Raw genomic sequence first — 20,065 nt, forward strand, 5'->3', positions numbered from 1 at the left:
GCGCCGCTTTGGTGTCTCGGATGCGGTGCACTGCTAGCGGGGAAACTTCCACAGACATGCCTTCAACATTTTCTTTTTTATTTCTTTTTCATTCCGTTCTTTTCCCGTTCACGTGCTTTTTAAGAGAGCAGTCAATTCGCGCGCCGCTTTGGTGTTTCGGATGCGCTGCACTGCTAGCGGGGAAACTGACTGTCGCCCGGCCTGTACGGCAGCTGGAGCGTTTTTCTGATGAAGGTTACTTCCCCACCACTAGGACTGCTCGTTCTTCAGTATACAGACATCACGCACTAGTCGTATCCTCAGGTTTCCTCACGAACTTCACAACTGGGCAGCTTGGCCTATAATGAGCCAAAATGTTATGGTGTGACTAAGCCATAATATAAAAGACATTTCGCTTTGGCCAGAGGAATATTGACTTGATACTCATGAGGCACAGTTGGCATCGCCTTCAAGTTCCTACTCCGAATCGCTTATTGCTGGTAGAATATTCAGTATATTATCCAAAATTGTGTTTATTGAAGCTCTTATTTCCGAATCCTGCAGTTTTAAAAATCTAAAATTTTCCCTGTTCTGTCCAAAATGCTTCGGGACTGGATTAATAAAAAATAGAGAAAGATGAACATGGTGCTGTTGATGCTCCAGGTCTACTACAGATTCTTTCCCCACTTTAGTACAATGCACAGCACGATAATACTACTATGTGAAACTGTCATAAGAGTCTTTTTGTGGTACTAATCAACTCGCGTGTCACTTTGGCTTCAAAATGGTTCAAATGGCTCGGAGCACTATGGGACTTAACTTCTGAGGTCATCAGTCCCCTAGAAATTAGAACTACTTAAACCTAACTAACTTAAGGACACCACACACATCCATACCCGAGGCAGGATTCGAACCTGCGACCGTAGCGGTCGCGTGGTTCCAGACTGTAGCGCCTAGAACCGCTCGGCCACTCCGGCCGGCTCACTTTGCCTTCAATTTCAGTTATGTTGTAAAACTTTTCGCCTGACTTTCATGCGAATTTTAGCATTGCATAATTTTGTGGTACGTTCGTATCGATAATAACAAGATTTTTTTCAGAAAAGAACTGTCCACGCATTTCAATTATGTCGTAGCCGGTATCCGCGGATCACTGTTTCTGTTCGGGAGACAATGCGTGCGAAACAAACATTGTACAGACTTTTGTCATCTTCAAAACATTCTAGAGAATATGTTGAAAACTTGATGTAGAGGTGTTGCTGTATTGCAATTTGTGGCACGAACACGTTGCCACACTACGACCGCACGTCCAGTACTGCTTGTTCAAAACTGATAAGTCGAATGCACGTCCCTTGATTAGAGTTTTTATTTCAAGTGGCCATTGTAGCTAGTGCGCTGACTTTGCTTGTACTCTAGGTATAAAACCAGTCTCAGAACATTTGGACTGACGGCATATAGCAACGGGTAATATACAGGGACCATTTCAGCAGTGAATTGAATTTGCCTGAGTAGAATACTGAGCCGTGTAAGGCTGGTGTTCATGCCATTTATTGTTTCTCATCTTCTATTACGGTACTGCCGCCTCGTTTTCTTATTCCATTTACTGGCGTCACTGAGTTCCTGCCTCACTTGCCCGTGAGCGGCAGCAGCAGCGCGTGTCGATAAGTCCACTGTCGTATCATCTCTGGAGCGACCGATAGTATTTCCGGATCGTCGTGTGTCTGGCAGTCAGTTGGAGACGGACCAGCAGTGCAGTCTGGACGCAGCAGCGGTGATGCCGGGGACGGACCGCCGGTGAGGCGCGGACAGCCAGTGCTTGCCGACCCGTGGCGACACACATGCATTGTCCGACGGGAGGAGATTTGAGCGAGGACGGCCATTGGTTGGTCGTTCGGTCGGTCTTCACATGGGGCGACGTGTAACTGGTTCTCTGACCGCTTCTGGACCCCTTCAGTTGGTCATATTGCTGGACTTAGGTCGGTTCCTTCCTGGTGCAGGGATATCGGTTAGCCAGTGGGCGTGTTCCCTCTGCATGGTTGGGTCCGAGCCAGTCTCTCCGGGTGGTTGTGTGCCTGGAGTTGGTCGTGTACGGAGCAGGAGTGGTGGATGGACCAGCAGTCAGTGAGTGGGAGGGACACGAGCAGTGCAGTAGCGACGGAGCAGCAGTCGCGGACGGACCAGCAGTCCAGTCGGTCGGATGGCGGGGAGCAGCAAGCAAGGCTGGAGCCGCTGGCGGCGTGCACGCTCGGCTGGAGTGTGAGGTGCTGCTTGCGAGTGCTACGAGGTTCGTCGCCCACCGATCTTGGACATGAAAGTTGAGTCCTCACTTAATTTACTATCGAGCCTCAACTGTTTGCATTTCTTCGTTTGATCCTGCTTGTCGCTTTGGGACATCCCGCGAGCAACAACGTGTGTGTATTTACGCCGGCTAACATTCTAGCCGTCTTTCTGCGAACTTAATTCAATTTGTTCTCTGTTATTGAAGTTGACCAGCGGTATCTTTTGCCTTGTGGCCGTTGACGTTCCGGTTACCAGCCCTGGTCGTTGACGTAATATTCGGGGATGTATTTTCCTCGTCGTGTTGTTGCTGTCCAGTGCGGCATATAGTTCGACATCTCAGGTGTTGTTGGTCGTTGTGGTAGCCATTATTGTGTGTGTCGTTGTGGTCGTTTTGCTGGTTGCGTCGAGCGCAACTGATTTGGTTGATTGATCGGTCGGTGATCTGTCGGTTGGGCTGTCTCCAGATTAAAAAGTCGTTGGACAGGCGTTAGTAAATGGCTCTGAGCACTATGGGACTTAACAGCTGTGATCATCAGTCCCCTACAACATAGAACTACTCAAACCTAACTAACCTAAGGACATCACACACATCCATGCCCGAGGCAGGATTCGAACCTGCGACCGTAGCAGTCGCGCGGTTCCGGACTGCGCGCCTAGAACCGCGAGACCACCGCGGCCGGCCAGGCGTTAGTATTACAGTCCCAGGCGGACCCTTGGAAACTTTTGAGTGCCGTTCCTTGTGTGTTATGTGGTAATTTCCCTTTTTGGATTTTAGATATTTGGTTGATGTGTGGCCTATCTCTTAAATTCGTGTCCTTGTCTTGACCTTAAGGCTTTTGTTTTAAGATAAGGCCTTCTGCCTTTTGATTGAAACTCTTCTTATTGCGTAATATGCGGCCTTCAGCCGAGTTCTAATATCTCGTAAATTAATGTTATTGTTTAGCCCTTAAGGCATAAGATTTTTATGCTTTTGTTTTAAGATAAGGCCTTCTGCCTTTTGATTGAAACTCTTCTTATTGCGTAATATGCTGCCTACAGCCGAGGTCTAATATCTCGTAAATTAATGTTATTGTTTAGCCCTTAAGGCATATGATTTTTATGCTTTTGTTTTAAGATAAGGCCTTCTGCCTTTTCATTGAAACTCTTCTTATTGCCTAATATGCTGCCTACAGCCAAGTTACATTAAAATTAAAGTGCTTAGGCCATCAGCCTGTGTAAATTAAATATTTAGAAAATATTCTTGGGTGAAACCTCCAGAAGGACCTTGTATTTCAATTCCTTGCTTGAGTGTGGTCTTCAGCCGATCTACAGTTAATCAAAGGAGGTCGATTAAAGTTTTAAGTGTTTTGCATCCCTGTTGTAATATTGGGTGCTCATGAATAAAGTTTGTATGTTAAGTGAAACTGACAGCAACATATTTTGGCCCCTTTCCACAACCTAATCTGCTCTGTGCTGCTAGCGCAGGCGTTTCAAATACTGTCTAACTTTTATTCCTGTGTGAGATTACCTTTGAGCAAAGAAGTCACAAACCCCTCTCAATAAAACCTTCTACAAGGCAATGAAAAATTTCTTTAGTAACTGTTGGATATTACGACCTTGTGGGATGAAAAACGCCAGCAGCAGCAGCCATCACATTTATCATCCTCTTAAAACTGCTTTAAGCGTGGGCGGAACTCAGGGCACCTGCACTATAGTTCCTCGATTTTTATACACCCTAATGTTTTCTTATGCCTGAGGTGGTACTACACGTAACACATGGTCACTGTACGAGAAGATATACGAAGTCTGGGACCCAATACAAAGCGCCTAGACTGATTTTTCTCACCCCAAAAATAAATCTAACGAACTACGTGGACAAACTGAATCATTTTTCAGGTGAGACATAAGGATCGTGAACACTAACAACCTTTACATATAACATACCCTGGAAATGGAAAAAAGAACACATTTACACCGGTGTGTCAGACCCACCATACTTGCTCCGGACACTGCGAGAGGGCTGTACAAGCAATGATCACACGCACGGCACAGCGGACACACCAGGAACCGCGGTGTTGGCCGTCGAATGGCGCTAGCTGCGCAGCATTTGTGCACCGCCGCCGTCAGTGTCAGCCAGTTTGCCGTGGCATACGGAGCTCCATCGCAGTCTTTAACACTGGTAGCATGCCGCGACAGCATGAACGTGAACCGTATGTGCAATTGACGGACTTTGAGCGAGGGCGTATAGTGGGCATGCGGGAGGCCGGGTGGACGTACCGCCGAATTGCTCAACACGTGGGGCGTGAGGTCTCCACAGTACATCGATGTTGTCGCCAGTGGTCGACGGAAGGTGCACGTGCCCGTCGACCTGGGACCGGACCGCAGCGACGCACGGATGCACGCCAAGACCGTAGGATCCTACGCAGTGCCGTAGGGGACCGCACCGCCACTTCCCAGCAAATTAGGGACACTGTTGCTCCTGGGGTATCGGCGAGGACCATTCGCAACCGTCTCCATGAAGCTGGGCTACGGTCCCGCACACCGTTAGGCCGTCTTCCGCTCACGCCCCAACATCGTGCAGCCCGCCTCCAGTGGTGTCGCGACAGGCGTGAATGGTGGGACAAATGAAGACGTGTCGTCTTCAGCGATGAGAGTCGCTTCTGCCTTGGTGCCAATGATGGTCGTATGCGTGTTTGGCGCCGTGCAGGTGAGCGCCACAATCAGGACTGCATACGACCGAGGCACACAGGGCCAACACCCGGCGTCATGGTGTGGGGAGCGATCTCCTACACTGGCCGTACACCACTGGTGATCGTCGAGGGGACACTGAATAGTGCACGGTACATCCAAACCGTCATCGAACCCATCGTTCTACCATTCCTAGACCGGCAAGGGAACTTGCTGTTCCAACAGGACAATGCACGTCCGCATGTATCCCGTGCCACCCAACGTGCTCTAGAAGGTGTAAGTCAACTACCCTGGCCAGCAAGATCTCCGGATCTGTCCCCCATTGAGCATGTTTGGGACTGGATGAAGCGTCGTCTCACGCGGTCTGCACGTCCAGCACGAACGCTGGTCCAACTGAGGCGCCAGGTGGAAATGGCATGGCAAGTCGTTCCACAGGACTACATCCAGCATCTCTACGATCGTCTCCATGGGAGAATAGCAGCCTGCATTGCTGCGAAAGGTGGATATACACTGTACTAGTGCCGACATTGTGCATGCTCTGTTGCCTGTGTCTATGTGCCTGTGGTTCTGTCAGTGTGATCATGTGATGTATCTGACCGCAGGAATGTGTCAATAAAGTTTCCCCTTCCTGGGACAATGAATTCACGGTGTTCTTATTTCAATTTCCAGGAGTGTATTTACTCTTGCCAATGAAACAATTCGGATGAACACTGACCAGGCAGAACATTATGACAACATACCTAGTAGCCGCTGTGTCTACCTTTGGCACTGACAAGAGCGACAACGCACCGTGTCATGGAAGGAAAGACGTTTTGTTAGGTCACTGGGGGCAGTTGGCGCCACATCTGCTCACGCAAGCCACCTAGTTCCCGTAAATTCAGGGGAGAGGGGCGATGACCTCTGACGCCACTTTCGATCACATCCCAGGTGCGTCACATCGGGTTCCGATCTGGCGAGTTGTGGGGCCAGCACATCAATTGGAACTCGCCGCTGTGTTCTTCGAACCACTCCATCACCCTCCTGCCCTAGTGATATGGAGCATCATCATGTTGATAAATGGCCGGGCGCAGTGGCCGAGCGGTTCTAGGCTCTACAGTCTGGAACCGTGCAATCGCTCCGGTCTCAGGTTCGAATCTTGCCTCGGGCATGGATGTGTGTGATGTCCTTAGGTTAGTTAGGTTTAAGTTCTAGGAGACTGATGACCTTAGAGGTCACATAGTACTCAGAGCCATTTTTTGTTGAAAAATGTCACTGCCATCGGGAAACATGGTCATCATGAAAGGGTACACGTGGTCTGCAACCAGTGTACTATACTCCTTGGTCGTCATGGTGCTTTCCACACGCTCCACTCGACCCATGGATGCCCACATGAATGTTCCCCAGAGTATCATCGAGCCGCTGCCAGCTTGTCTCCACCCTGCAGTACAGGTGCCAAAGCGCTGTTCCCCTGTCAGACGAGGGATGCCATCTCTCCCATAAGCGTGATGAAGACGGTATCAGGATCCATCAGACTATGCAAGGCTCTGCCTCTGCGCCAGCTTCCAGTGCCGATGGTCACGTGCCCATTTAAGTCGTAGTTGCCGATGTCGCAGTGTTAACATTGGTACATGCATGGATTGTCGACTGCGGAGGCCCATCGTTATGAGTGACCGGTGCACTGTGTGTTAGGCACGCTTGTACTCTGCCCACCTTAAAATCTGGTGTTAATCCCGCTACAGTTAGCCGCCTTCCTGTTTAACCCGTCTGCCCAGCCTACGACATCCGACATCTGGGGCGACGGGTGGCCCACCAACACCACGTCTGGTCGTGGTTTCACCACGTGTTGAACACTCCTCCAACACCCGACAAGTCGCCTTTGGGCTGTCACAATCTGCCCACCTTCAAACTCAGACAGATCGCGCGCCTTCCCCATTTCATACAGACAGCATGCACTGTGCATGTGTCTGACTAGCAGTCACTCCTAGCCAGGTGACGCCGCTATTGCCTGTACAGCTTGATATCGATAGTAGATCGGTGGTCATAATGTTCTGGCTGATCAGCGCATACAATCTAGGAAGATGCAAAAGAGGGAGACGCCCGAACGCGTAAACAAAGACTGTGCAGGGAACATACTGTAATCTTTCTCATGTCAATGTTTGCCGTTGTCTGAGAATGCTTTGATAACTGACGGTCCCTCTGAGTACATCAAAACGGCGGATGGCTTATGGACCACTGCCCAACACGTTTGCAGCTGTGAAAAAGCGCACAGCACCGTCTGTCTGTACCAATGGCTGGAGAAATGCTCTTAGAAAATCTCATAATTTAGTGGAATTAACAACTTTCAGTTGGACGAATGTTTGAAACGTCTTTATCGCCACATGTAATTCCATTCATGGGCCCACATGGAGTACATTAGTACGCAAGTAATCTTCCACCTAGGCCAAGCGCTCGGGGATGTTTTGGGCAACTGTTTATTTCTTTTTCTCACAGGAAACACGAGTAAACAATGCAATTTTTTTCAGTACGATAATTCTCACTAACCCCTTTTCCTTATTTAATCTAAATATCTGATCGTTTTTGGTTCAGCTTCAGTTGTCTGGATTCACGGCGTCATTAAAGTGATTGATTTACTTCCTGTATGGAAGGACTCGGGAGTAAAGGGTAAAGGAAGGGGTAATGCAGAGGTCACAGGCCTGTTGCAGAGAGGGCGAACCGTCTGTCTAAAAGAAAGATGCAGCGAAGTGCCGACAGTGTCTACTCTACTGGTATCTCTTTCGCCAGTGGATGAATGTCACAAACATGGCAGGTCTTATGAAGAACAGTTCTGGAGGAACACACACACACACACACGAATTTCCATATGGGAAAATTTTCAGGAGAATAGTGTTATATGCTGGAGAATAATAAAGACAGAGATGTAAAAGTATCTAGATTCGAAGTGGAACGTGCAGTGTAAGAACGATGAACAGTGGTGGGGGGAGAAGTGGATAAAATGCAAAAGCAGTGAGGATGTACGAAAGTAAAACTTTGGAACTAAGTCAGTTACGACTGAGAAGCGAAGAGGAATAAGGGGAACATAATGTTATGTTCAAAGGAGGAAACAAAAACGAAAATTAGTTTAATGTACAGTGTATCCCATGTAGATTGATCCCCCAAACAACTTTTCGTCCGGAAGCAAGTGAAAAATGTATGAAGAAAATGTTGTTTAGCTATGAGCGGACGTTGACCAGCATGTCCGAATTTCTCGTAACTTCGCTCGTTACGAAGATACGAATAGCTGTACGACTTTTTAAACGGCAGCCTATATTTCTTATCTCGAAATGTACTTCATCTTAATTCTCTTTTCTTTTTCTTCTTTTTCGGCAATCATTCTTCCCACGCGCTGTTAGTGAAAGAAACAGCTAGGGAAGGTGGAGCGTGGAAGGGGAATGGAAGTCGTTGGTACTGGATGTAACCTCGGCCACACGCTAATAAACGGCTTCTGGTTATATAAATGCAGATGTAGACATCTTCCATGCGTTTTATCTGGATTGTAATATTATAGCGTAGTTAATCATAGGCAGTATAAAAGAATGAGAAAAAATACTGTTCTGGAAAATAATGCTTCATTCACAGTATGACGAATTACGAAGTAATTCTCAAGATATGAAGGTAAAGAAAAATATTGGAAATGAAGAATATCAGGAAAGCATATATAGTGGGACGTAAAGTGTGAAGAAGTTGCCTGCAACGAAAAATTTCCAAGTTAAGATTGCAGTGGAGAGAGGAAGAGGATAAAGAACACTCGAATTCTGGATGTCCTTAACCCTCCGTTACTCGCGCGAAAATTCGTGACATGGTCACTCGCGCCGATGACTGGTGTCATCCCCAAAGCAAGCGGTCTATTTGTTTACTTTGAACGGTCTTTATGACTGGATTTATGATTTTTTTATTAATTCTAAATATAATAGATTTAATATTTGTACACAGTATAATAATATATTATAACGACTGAAACAGTTTGACCAATCGAAGAACAACAACTTCAGCTGAAATACTGGCATTCCATGGTTACTCTTGTTGCTTACAGACGTACGGTTCTAAATTCAAAGTTCAAGCTGTTATTACATTAACCAAAGCAAACACTTTCAACCCATACTTTGCTGATTTGATAGGAATATATTGCCTGAGCGGGCAGTTTCCTCTAAATGCCAAAAGCTGTTCGTCAGCAGTAAGATATTCACTCGGCGAAAAATATTTTTGGCAATTGTTCGTGAATAGTTCAAGTACCCCTCTGATAGCTTTGGTAGAAGCCAACTTGTCAATCTCTCTGCGAACACCTCTATCACGGATATTATAAAACCGCAGACATCTCAACAGAAACCTGAATCGGTTTTCACTTATGCATAAATAACATGATTCAAGTCCGTTTCCCTTTGATTAATCCCACAATTTTGATACACTCTTCCTAGAACATCTCAAAGATCCACATAGATAAAACAATGAAAGCTGTGAACTCTATCTCATCTGTTTGTTTAGCGTCTCTTTCCCTAGAGAATTTAGCACGAACTTAATTGAGGTATATATTAGTGCATGTTGCGATAACGCTTATTATTTTTTCATCCAAGAACAAATTAAGAATTTCTATTTCTGTCTTTTTTATACGAGCTTGATATTTTAGTCCGGGCAAATGCGTAATAAAATTACAAGATCTGCTTCTAACACTGGTAGGATATTTATTTTTCCTTCGTTTAGTTATTCAATCTTTCCCTAAAAAATGCATCCTCTTGAGTTACTTCTTCCTGTGACCTATATTCATCATTCTCTGACACTTACTGTTCTGTTCTTGAATCATGATCGCTTTTATGAACAGAATCCTCACAGACTGAGTCAGCGCTACCACTGTGAGCATCTTCATCACTCAGCTCATTGAACCATTCCGACCATACATTAGGATCTCTCCTAAACTCTGTCCGAGGTTTCCTGCCTTTGACATTTCTCCCACAATTTAAAAATAAAGAAAATACTAGGTAACACGGAAGGTAATGGCAATCAGTTTCAATACGTCTAAATTTACGCACATGGAAGATCGATTGAATCTGGGACAGCAATAAAGTAATACAGACTTTCCTTGTTTCAGAATATGGCAGCAGAGCTCGCGCGGATGACAAGTGTCCTCCAGACTATAATAATGTTTCATAAACAATGTATCTTCCGTAACTGAGATTCAACAATGATTGGAGCTAACAGCCGGAGAGTTAACAGAAAGGCACTGAAAATGGCGCGAACTCAATCCAACACGGTCAGACAAAATTGAGCGGGAAAGTCATGTGGATGACGAGTGTCATCTGCGCGATCAATGGAGAGTTAAAAGCGGAAGTAGCGTGCAGAAGATTAAGGAAGAAGCACATGATAGAGGAAAGTGGAGAGCGTCCAATGGGTACCTGTCGTAAAACAGATACACTGAACGAAAATAGCGGCAGATGGCTGGTGGTACAATTGTCTGCCAGTGTGGAGTCCAAGAAAGCAACTTCTACAAAACTGGCGCGCAACGTGCAATTTACTGAAGCAAACCACAGCGGTACGGGTGTCATCTCGGCGTTAAGCTCTGTTTTATGTGCGATGTCCATGTTGGTATGCTTCTGCCGCAGAGCGGTACCCACCTGCAGCAGCGTAGAACGTGGGCAGCCAATCGGTGACGTGCATCAGCTGGTGGGACACTCTGGGCGTGTTCTGCAGCAGCGGGCTCCAAACCAGAGCCGGGGATCGCACACCGCCTTCCCACAGCGTCGCTTTCAACTGGAATGGACAACATGCACTCATCACTACAACTTTTATAAGGCCCGGTTGTAACTTGCATGACAGGAAATCGAAGGATCGTGGGATCCAATCCCTCCCTATTGGACCAGCAAATTTTCAGTCTGGCTTCAATCTAGGCTTTACCTCTCAATTAGGGCATCAAAACCCAGGAGTTTTTTTTGGGGGGGGGGAGGGGCGGTGGGAGGGGGAGCCCCAGGGAAAGGAAAAATAAATATGGTGCAGTCGAGTGTTTCTTAGGAGCAAATGATTTCAAAGTCGCTATTATGCAGGTTTTTAACAGTGTCGCTACAGTAACACTTTTATGGATCTTTTTCCGAAATATTAAAAGCTCTCCATACCCCAAGAGCTAGGCCCCTACAAACAATCGTGTAGGCACAATTGGCTCTCACAATTGTGAAGATTCGGCAGGAACTACCGGAGCTTCGAATCGCACGTTGAACTATACGTCCTCTTTTGCCAGTAAGGCTACTGGGGTGGCTTAGTGACACATACGTAAGCCACTGGCGTAGTTCCTACTGAAAGACACACACCAGATAGTTGATCCACACTAAATTAATATTATTACCACACCTGCAGCGCCTTTACTCTATCTCTTATGACAATACGAACAAAATCATAAACGAACATGGCCTCATAGAGTACTCACAGTACAGAATTACGCATTTCAGCAGCTTGACGAGGAATGTCGTTGATAATTCGCTTCCACTTGGAGCTTAACCAGAGAGTAATGGTATTGCACATTATACAACCTACAAGGAACCTCCATTGCCCATCAGTGAGCGAGGGCCGCGCGGAATTAGCCGAGCGGTCTTAGGCGCTGCAGTCATGGACTGTGCGGCTGGTCCCGGCGGAGGGTCGAGTCCTCCCTCGGGCATGGGTGTGTGTGTTTGTCCTTAGGATAATTAGGTTAAGTAGTGTGTAAGCTCAGGGACTGATGACCTTAGCAGTTAAGTCCCATAAAATTTCAAACACATTTGAACAAGTGAGCGAGGGTACTTGTGTATAGCAACTCAGAGGCTAAGAAATCAGACTGTGAGAATGTGAAACAAGAAGCGTAACACTCGTTGTGTGATTAACAATGTGACGGTCCTCTAAGTAAGTAATAACGCAAAAATGTTGCTGAGCGGCAGAAACTGAGGGACAGAAACTGTGTTAATATTGCTTAAAATACATTGCAGCAAGAGTGACACAGTAATTCGTCACGATGGGGAATACAGTTCTCGGCTCTAGCAGCACACGTGGTATCAATCAGTAAATTAAGGTACCGTTCCTATTATGAATATTGGTTACAATGATGCGGATGGTTGCTGCCGCTATTGCAGCATTAAAGAGCCATTCCCACGATGCGGCTGTGGCAGTTGCTGCTTAGGTCGGTATTAGGCCTACAGTATCATATTTCTTTGACAACTGTACCACAATTGCATTGTGTGTGTATTTTGAAGAGCAGCGGACGGAAAAAAGGAAACATACTTGGGTGAAGCACTGGGTTTTACGTCAAGATAAGAAAAGAAGTCAGCAAATTCTTTTACGAGAGCTGAAAGAGGAGGACGTCATGGCTCATATAGATTACTTACGAATGGATGAGAGCGCATTTCAGTATTTGCTCGGTAAAGTGGGTCCTCATATTACAAAACAGATTCAAAACCGTTATATGTCCACAAGACGGGCTCAACATAAGATTGCGATTTCTTGCTACAGGAGAGAATTATTGTAGCTTACAATACAGCACTCCAATATCACAGAGCACATTAACCAAAATAATTCTAGAGACGTGTGTAAAGATATGAAGGAGGAATATCTGAAGGTAAATAAAAGTTCACTCTCGACAATATAGGCAATAAAAACTATTTTAATTTTAAATAATTTAATTAATATTTGTTCTAACAACTACAACCTTAATGAAAAGTACGAAACAGAGTTCAAGAATAGACAAAGTAGAATGGAGAGCTAAGAACTTTTTAGAACCTTTTTTTAAGAATATTTCCTTCTCCTCTATTCCGGCTAGCTGAAAAGCTGCATGAATGTTTTCAGGTGCAGAGGTGAACGGCTGTATCTGTGATTGTGGATTTGAAGTCGCCTGCAGAATACAGCAACTTAACATCAGCACACGATTTCTAGCGTGCATCGTGCCTCTTGCTCACCCCCCATCCGAGTCAAAGCAATATTATCAAAAACAGTCGAAGGAATACACGAAATAAACTTTCCAACCCAGTTCACAAATACGCTACACACGTCAAATAACTGTAGCGATGCCAACACTCCAAGTAGTACATTTCAAATTGCATAGAACAGAAGATGGACTACTTTTACTACCAAATCTACGACGAAACCCTAGATTTGATTTTTTTTTTCTTTCTTTCTTTCTTTCGACGAAAGGCGAGATTTGACAGAGTTCTCTATTACACTATCAAATTTCTTTGACAAAAGTATTTGACATATCAACTTTGACACAGAAGGATAGAGTAATACCGTCGATAGGAATCGATCCACATGCTTTCCGGATCTTAAAGTTAATTGGGGATTACAGAACATGGCGCTTTTAATAATTGTTTCAGAACATAATAACTAGTATGCTTCAAGATAGCTCTCTTATTTCGGGTTTATATTGAGTGATAACGTTGATATCTCATGACTAACCTTCAAACTTAGACGCACTTGACTTTTTTGATCTGAAGAATGTTAGAAATGTATAATCATATGGTCACGACACTACTGCTCACTTTTTTATACACTGCGACAGCAGCACGCCAAGAAAACCCACAGAAAGCTACACTCCATAATACGACAGAGATGGCAAGGTTTTGGCTCGCTAGCCATGCCAGGGCCCGGGTGCCAAAGCGCTCAGCTTCGCTTCAAATTTCCCTCACCGCCACGCCTCGCTCTCTGAGCGAGAGGAGGGAGAAGAGAGGAAAACAGCCGTACTGCCTATGACTTCAGTTTATATTTCACAGTTCACAACAACATTGCTTGGAAACAAAACAAACTTTCAGGATTAATTAAATATTTCTCATACTGTGAAGAGAAATATAATTCTCATCTGGTACAACGTATCGGCATATGGGCAGACGCAGATAATTTCACAGAGTTTTGCATTCAAGTTACCATATAATTGTGAATTATTTAGTTCAATAGTAAAAAAGACTCTTTCACACAGATATGTAGATCGAAATTTTGTAGCACTTTTGCAAACTCTTTATGGAGACTTGGAAAATCTACGTGAGAGAAGCAATGGACACATTCTCACCGGTTTGACGTAAAAATATTTCTAATTAAAACTAGAATTACCTTGTAGGTCAGTCAGTTACATCTGCACATGCCCAGAGTATCTTCCAACTGAAACTGCAAGCGGTCTCGACAACAGCTCGAAAACAGTCGTAAGATTGACAGTGTCGTCAAAGTCTTTATAAAACTATCGTTGTAATTCTTGCGAGGCCACAATGAATTCTTCAGACATCGCGCTTTCTTTAACGCCAGCGAGCTTAGGGAACTGGATTGTCTTTGTCAGAATGTGTCCGTTCTACAACGAGATTTTACTATTTCAATGAATCTCCATCAAATCAGAAAGAAGTTACTTTGCAATGTCTTACTGTGGGCAGCGTGTAGTCAAGTCCACTTAAATTACGAAGTCTGCTGTGCATTCCGGGTGTCCTGATTTTCATTCCTAGACTCTTCTCTCCTTCATATATACAAGAATAGTGGGATTTAAATCTAAAAATCGTTCGAGGCATATCCCTTGATTTAAACGACGTGCTCTGCAGTAATATCTGAAGTTTGCGTACTCTTTGTTGATTTACACTGGCCGGCCGGGGTGGCCGAGCGGTCCTAGGCGCTACAGTCTGGAACCGCGTGACCGCTACGGTCGCAGGTTGGAATCCTGCCTTGGGCATGGATGTGTGTGACGTCCTTAGATTAGTTAGGTTTCATTAGTTCGACGTTCTAGGGGACTGATGATCTCAGAAGTTAAGTCCCATAGTGCTTGAGGCCACTTTTTTTTATTTTCATTGAAAATTGTAGCAACTGAAAATGGAATAATGGGAAAGACTTCAGGAATGTTACTATTCGTACCACCAATGTCTTCAAGCGCTTCATGCCTGCAAATTTAGCACAAAGTGTTTCTTGATAAACAGAACAATGACTCCCGTCTGTCGAGCGTTGTAATTTTTTCCCGATCCTTTTGTCATCTAAAGGTTTAGATTATTTCTGCCTGGTACTATAATGACGTTTCGTACAAATAAGAAGTACCTACGGCTTATGCGAAATGAGAGTTCTTTTCACTCTCTCTGTCATTCATTTTAAAGGATTGTGACGATAGATCGATAGATTGCCACTTTTTTTACAAACAGTCACTGGAACTGTGAACGTGCTTCATAATACGAACAAATAGAGAATTGTAAACAGTGCTGATGCAAAGATTCTGTCGAACTCAGAGAGTTGTGCCGACCTCAAAATGCTGCACCCTAGTGCTAAATGACGATGTGCACTCTTCCGGATAGTCCCGAGAAGGACCGAGTGAAGCCGAGTGACAGGACGGGACGTTGTCTTTACGCGAGAAGTTTGGCACTCCGTGGCCCACCCAGGAATACGATATCGAATGAGCGGAAACGTATCATTTCTATCCATTTTTGTGACACAATGTTTACAATAGAGAGGGTATGTTGTGCCATACGAATCGGCGGTAACCAGAAAAATGGCAGTTCACTTGTATTTATTTAGATTCCTATGGACTTTGAGAGTTGTAGAGTGGTACATTACAGCACAGTTTATTTACGATTTGCTTGTAATCTTCAGATTTTAACTGAAGAATTTCGTTATCTCTTAAAACAGAAGAATTGTCAGTAGTGAACAGGTCAGCAGCCAGAGAAAGAATACACTACTGGCCACTAAAATTGCTACACCAAGAAGGAATGCAGATGATAAACGGGTATTCATTGGACAAATATATTATACTAGAACTGACGTGATTAAATTTTGACGCAGTTTGAGGGCATAGATACTGAGAAATCAGTAGCTAGATCAACCACCTCTGGCCGTAATAACGGCCTTGATACGCATGGGCATTGAGTCAAACAGAGCTTGGATGACGTGTACAGATACAGCTGCCCATGCAGCTTCAACTCGATACCACAGTTCATCGAGAGCAGTGACTGGTGTACTGTGACGAGCCAGTTGCTCAGCCACCATTGGCCAGACGTTTTCAATTGGTGACAGATCTGGAGATTGTGCTGGCCAGGGCAGCAGTCGAACATTTTCTGTATCCAGAAAAGCCCGTAAAGGACCTGCAAAATGCGGCCGTGCATTATCCTGCTGTAATGTAGGGTATTGCCAGGATCGAATGAATGGTACAGCCACGGGTCGTAACACATCTTAAATGTAACATCCACTGTTCAAAGTGCCGTCAATATGAACAGGAGGTGACCGAGACGTGTAACCAATGGCACTCCATACCATACCGTCGGGTGATACGCCAGTGTGGCGATGACGAATACACGCTTCCAATGTGCAATGACCGCGATGACGCCAAACACGGATGTGACCATCGTGATGCTGTAAACTGAACATGGATTGAAACTTCCTGGCAGATTAAAACTATGTGCCCGACCGAGACTAGAACTCGGGACCTTTGCATTTCACGGGCAAGTGCTCTACCAACCACTTGCCCGCGATAGGCAAAGGTCCCGAGTTCGAGTTTCGGTCGGGGACACAGTTTTAATCTTCCAGGAAGTTTCATATCAGCGCACACTCCGCTGCAGAGTGAAAATATCATTCTGGAAACATCCCCCAGGCTGTGGCTAAGCCATGTCTCCGCAACATCCTTTCTTTCAGGAGTGCAGCATGGTTCGCAGGAGAGCTTCTGTAAAGTTTGGAAGGTAGGAGACGAGATACTGGCAGAACTAAAGCTGTGACTACCGCGCGTGAGTCGTGCTTCTGTAGCTCAGCTGGCAGTCAGCCTTCGGCGGCGCAGCGGTTCGGACGGTGTTTACGTCCCTGCCGCACGTCTGCGCGAGAGGTGTTTACGTTGAGTGTGTAGCGGAGTGTCGCGGTATACATAGAACGAATCATGGCCTTGTCGTTCCGCAAATCGACACTGAAATTTAGTTTTGTTAACGAATATGCTCGACCGAAGGCTTAAGAGATCGAACGTTATTTACGGGACGAGGTGAAAATCGAACCTGACGTTCTAGTTGGAATACACTTATCTACAGTCAGCAGCGTTGTCTATGTCAAGCTCATCAATGAAGCGGCATGTGACGAACTACTACTTCGACACCGACAAGGACTTCGTTTCTGTCATTCGGATGGGAATGTTGGAGCGGTAACCGTTGAACACGCCGCCATGGGCCTCCGGACGATCCGCGTCTTTGAGCTTCCATTCGAAGTGCCAGAAGAATTGGTGACAGACGTCCTGCGTCCTTACGGAACGGTCCTATCCCACGTGGCTGAAATATGTGCGGGTTTCAAGACGTATTCTTTCCTCAATGGCGTCAGACAAATACGGATCGAACTCCGAAAACACGTCCCGTCATAATTGTACATCGCCGGTTGTAGGGCGATTGTCATTTACGACGGACAACCAAGGACGTGCTCTGGATGTGGGAAGGAGGGACACATACGTTCTGAGTGTGCTCAACGAAGGTTATTACAGCTGCCACGGGATGATCCACCCCTCACGCCGCATCCGACTGTGCTCCCCATGACTTACGTCGCCGCATTACGCGATGACGTGGGCCGCGAGACAGGCACGCACCAGAACAGCGGCGGATCGTGGCGAGCCACAGAAAGACGACCTCTTCTGGACCGCCTGCAGCAGTCACAGGACGCCCTCTCTTCGGTTCCGCTTGCGGTCCCTTCAGATAAGGCACTTGGAGACGTCGATAATACAACGGCGAACGATTCCGACGACCCCCACGAACAACTGCAGACCATGCTGACCTCTGATTCCCAGGCCCGGCAACGTAAACAACGATCACCAAAACGCCGGAGAAGCACCGCCTTATGGTGGAGAACGACCACTCTGATCTAGCAGACAATTCTGAGATGTTTATGGGCACAGAACAGACGACCATGGATACAGAAGAACTGCCTAGCGTGGATGCATCGGTGGCCAGCGGGACGGCGGTACGACCTACCGCTGACGATGCTCCAGACACAGCGAAGGAGCTCGATAGACGGCAACAGGCTACTGAGGAGGCTACGGCGCCTGCACCGCACGACAACGATGGGACACTAGGGGACTTGTCAGAAGAGCCACCCCCGTGGGGAACAGATGATGCCGGAGGAACGGCTCCCACGCACTCTCCCGCTGTAAGACCGTCAGAGTGCACGGAATAATGACAGACAATATGAGGTTACGGCGGGAGACGTTAGTAAGACAGCAGCCTATGTACGGAAGAATTAGCGAGTGTACGGTACCTTATCTACGTTGACCGCCATGCAACAAGCTTATCGGATAGGGTCTGTTAACACCAATCAAGATGCTCAGTGACATGATAAAGGCTGCGGATTTAGACATAGCACTATTACAAGAAGTTCGAGTACTTCCCCCCTCGGACTTTTACGGTTACGACATTTACTGTTCCCCGTTTGCGTTGGCACAGCAATACTATTAAAGGAAGGGATACGTGCAGACGACGTAGAGTATTTGCCTTCTGCCCGTGGTACGGCCGTGACCATAGGTGGAATACGTTTGATCAACATATACGCACCGTCAGGCTCGGATAAGAGAAGGGACAGAGCAGATTTTTACGCCCATGAGGTTACACCGTTGTTCCAGGGACGATACGATGGTTGCATACTCGGCGGAGATTTTAATTGTGTGCTCGACAGAAAGGACCAACAACCTAACTATACTACTAGCCAAGAACTTAGGGAGCTGATCAACGGGATGGAATTAGTCGATACATGGGACCTGAAGTATCGCAACCAACCAGGATATACATTTTTTACTAGCCACTCCGCGGGCCGTTTGGACCGGATCTACGTTTCAAGGGCGTTAGCAATGTCGACGGTGGACGCAGAATATGGCCGACAGCGTTTACAGACCACGAGGCATATATTTGTACCGTTAACCTTGATAGACAGCAGGTGTGGAGACGGAGGGGTAATTGGAAGATGAACGCCTCCCACCTGCGGGATGCAGAATGCCGGCGCATGGTGGAGGACGCGTGGAATAGCTGCCTCCGTCGACGAAATGCTTTCGGTTCTGTCCTGCAGTGGTGGATCGAGAGCGCGAAGACAACTTTACGGAGGACGTTAATAGGTTACGGGAAGGAGGTTTCTCAATGGCAGCGCACGACCACTGAGTTTTACTTTACGGCTTTCCGGGAACTGTTAGCTCAACCACCTACACCAGAAAGCCAGACGGCCGTCTACAGAGTTAAGGCGAAGCTGGTACAACTTGCGACGCAGAGGATGGCAGGTACGATGATACGCGCGAGGTCGCAGGATTTCCTGCCCAACGAGGTTCCCTCGATGCATTATGTGATAAAGGAAAGACGAAGAAGACGCAGGAATTTAATACATGAGATCGATCACGGCAATGGCCGTCGTTTTACAACACAAATGGGCATAGCACAGGCATTCACGGATCATTTTAGCAGATTCTATGCGAGCAACGGGGAGGGTCAGAGGGAGCTGCGGAACGTCCTGGAAGAGATCCCAGACGCGACGAGTGTGAGCGGGGAAGCGGACGGGTTATCTGAAATTACGTGTGAAGAGCTGGAGGAAGCGATTGCATGAGGTGCTTGCAACAAGTCCCCAAGCCCAGACGGATTCCCGTTGGAATTTTACCGTGCCTTTGTGACCATTATGACACCGATGTGGCTATGTACGTTTAATGAGCTTCTGCGGCGAGAACTACCGGTTCACATTCAATTCACTGAAGGGCTCATGATACCGATACCGAAGCCCCGTGGTGGCAAACGGCCTTGAGATTATCGCCCCTTGACCCTCCTTAATAGTGACTACAAGATCTTCATGCGCATCCTGGGAAGTCGTATCAAAAAGTCGCTGGAGAATTGAATACATGCCGACCAGACTTGTCTTGGCGGCATCAGTAATATCCACACAGCCTTGGGAGACTATAGTGACGTCGTCGCCCTCGCGGCTGCATGCCGCCTCCGGGGGGCGATGGTTGCAGTAGATTTCCATCATGCTTTTGATCGCGTGGATCATGTGTACCTCGCGGCGGTGATGAACAGGATGGGTGTCATGCCATTATTGACCAATGCTGTGATGCGGCTGTTGCACGGCGCCAGATCAGCGATGGTGGTCAACGGAGGGAGAACTGAGTATTTCAAGATGTTACGATCAGTGAGACAGGGTTGCCCCTCGTCGATCCTCCTTTATGCGATCGCCTTAGAACCGT

General features: G+C 46.5%; 1 protein-coding gene across 1 annotated transcript in view; it reads right to left on the bottom strand.

Annotated features, from left to right (window-relative positions):
- Positions 1-20,065, bottom strand: part of LOC124788391 (arylsulfatase B-like) — a 121,737-nt gene that overhangs the window by 43,236 nt on the left and 58,436 nt on the right. The window contains exon 6 of the mRNA XM_047255656.1: positions 10,545-10,680. Within this exon, the coding sequence (XP_047111612.1) occupies positions 10,545-10,680 (136 nt within the window). The remainder of the gene's footprint in view (positions 1-10,544; positions 10,681-20,065) is intronic.

Source organism: Schistocerca piceifrons, chromosome 3, assembly GCF_021461385.2.
Source record: "Schistocerca piceifrons isolate TAMUIC-IGC-003096 chromosome 3, iqSchPice1.1, whole genome shotgun sequence".
NCBI lineage: Eukaryota > Metazoa > Arthropoda > Insecta > Orthoptera > Acrididae > Schistocerca > Schistocerca piceifrons.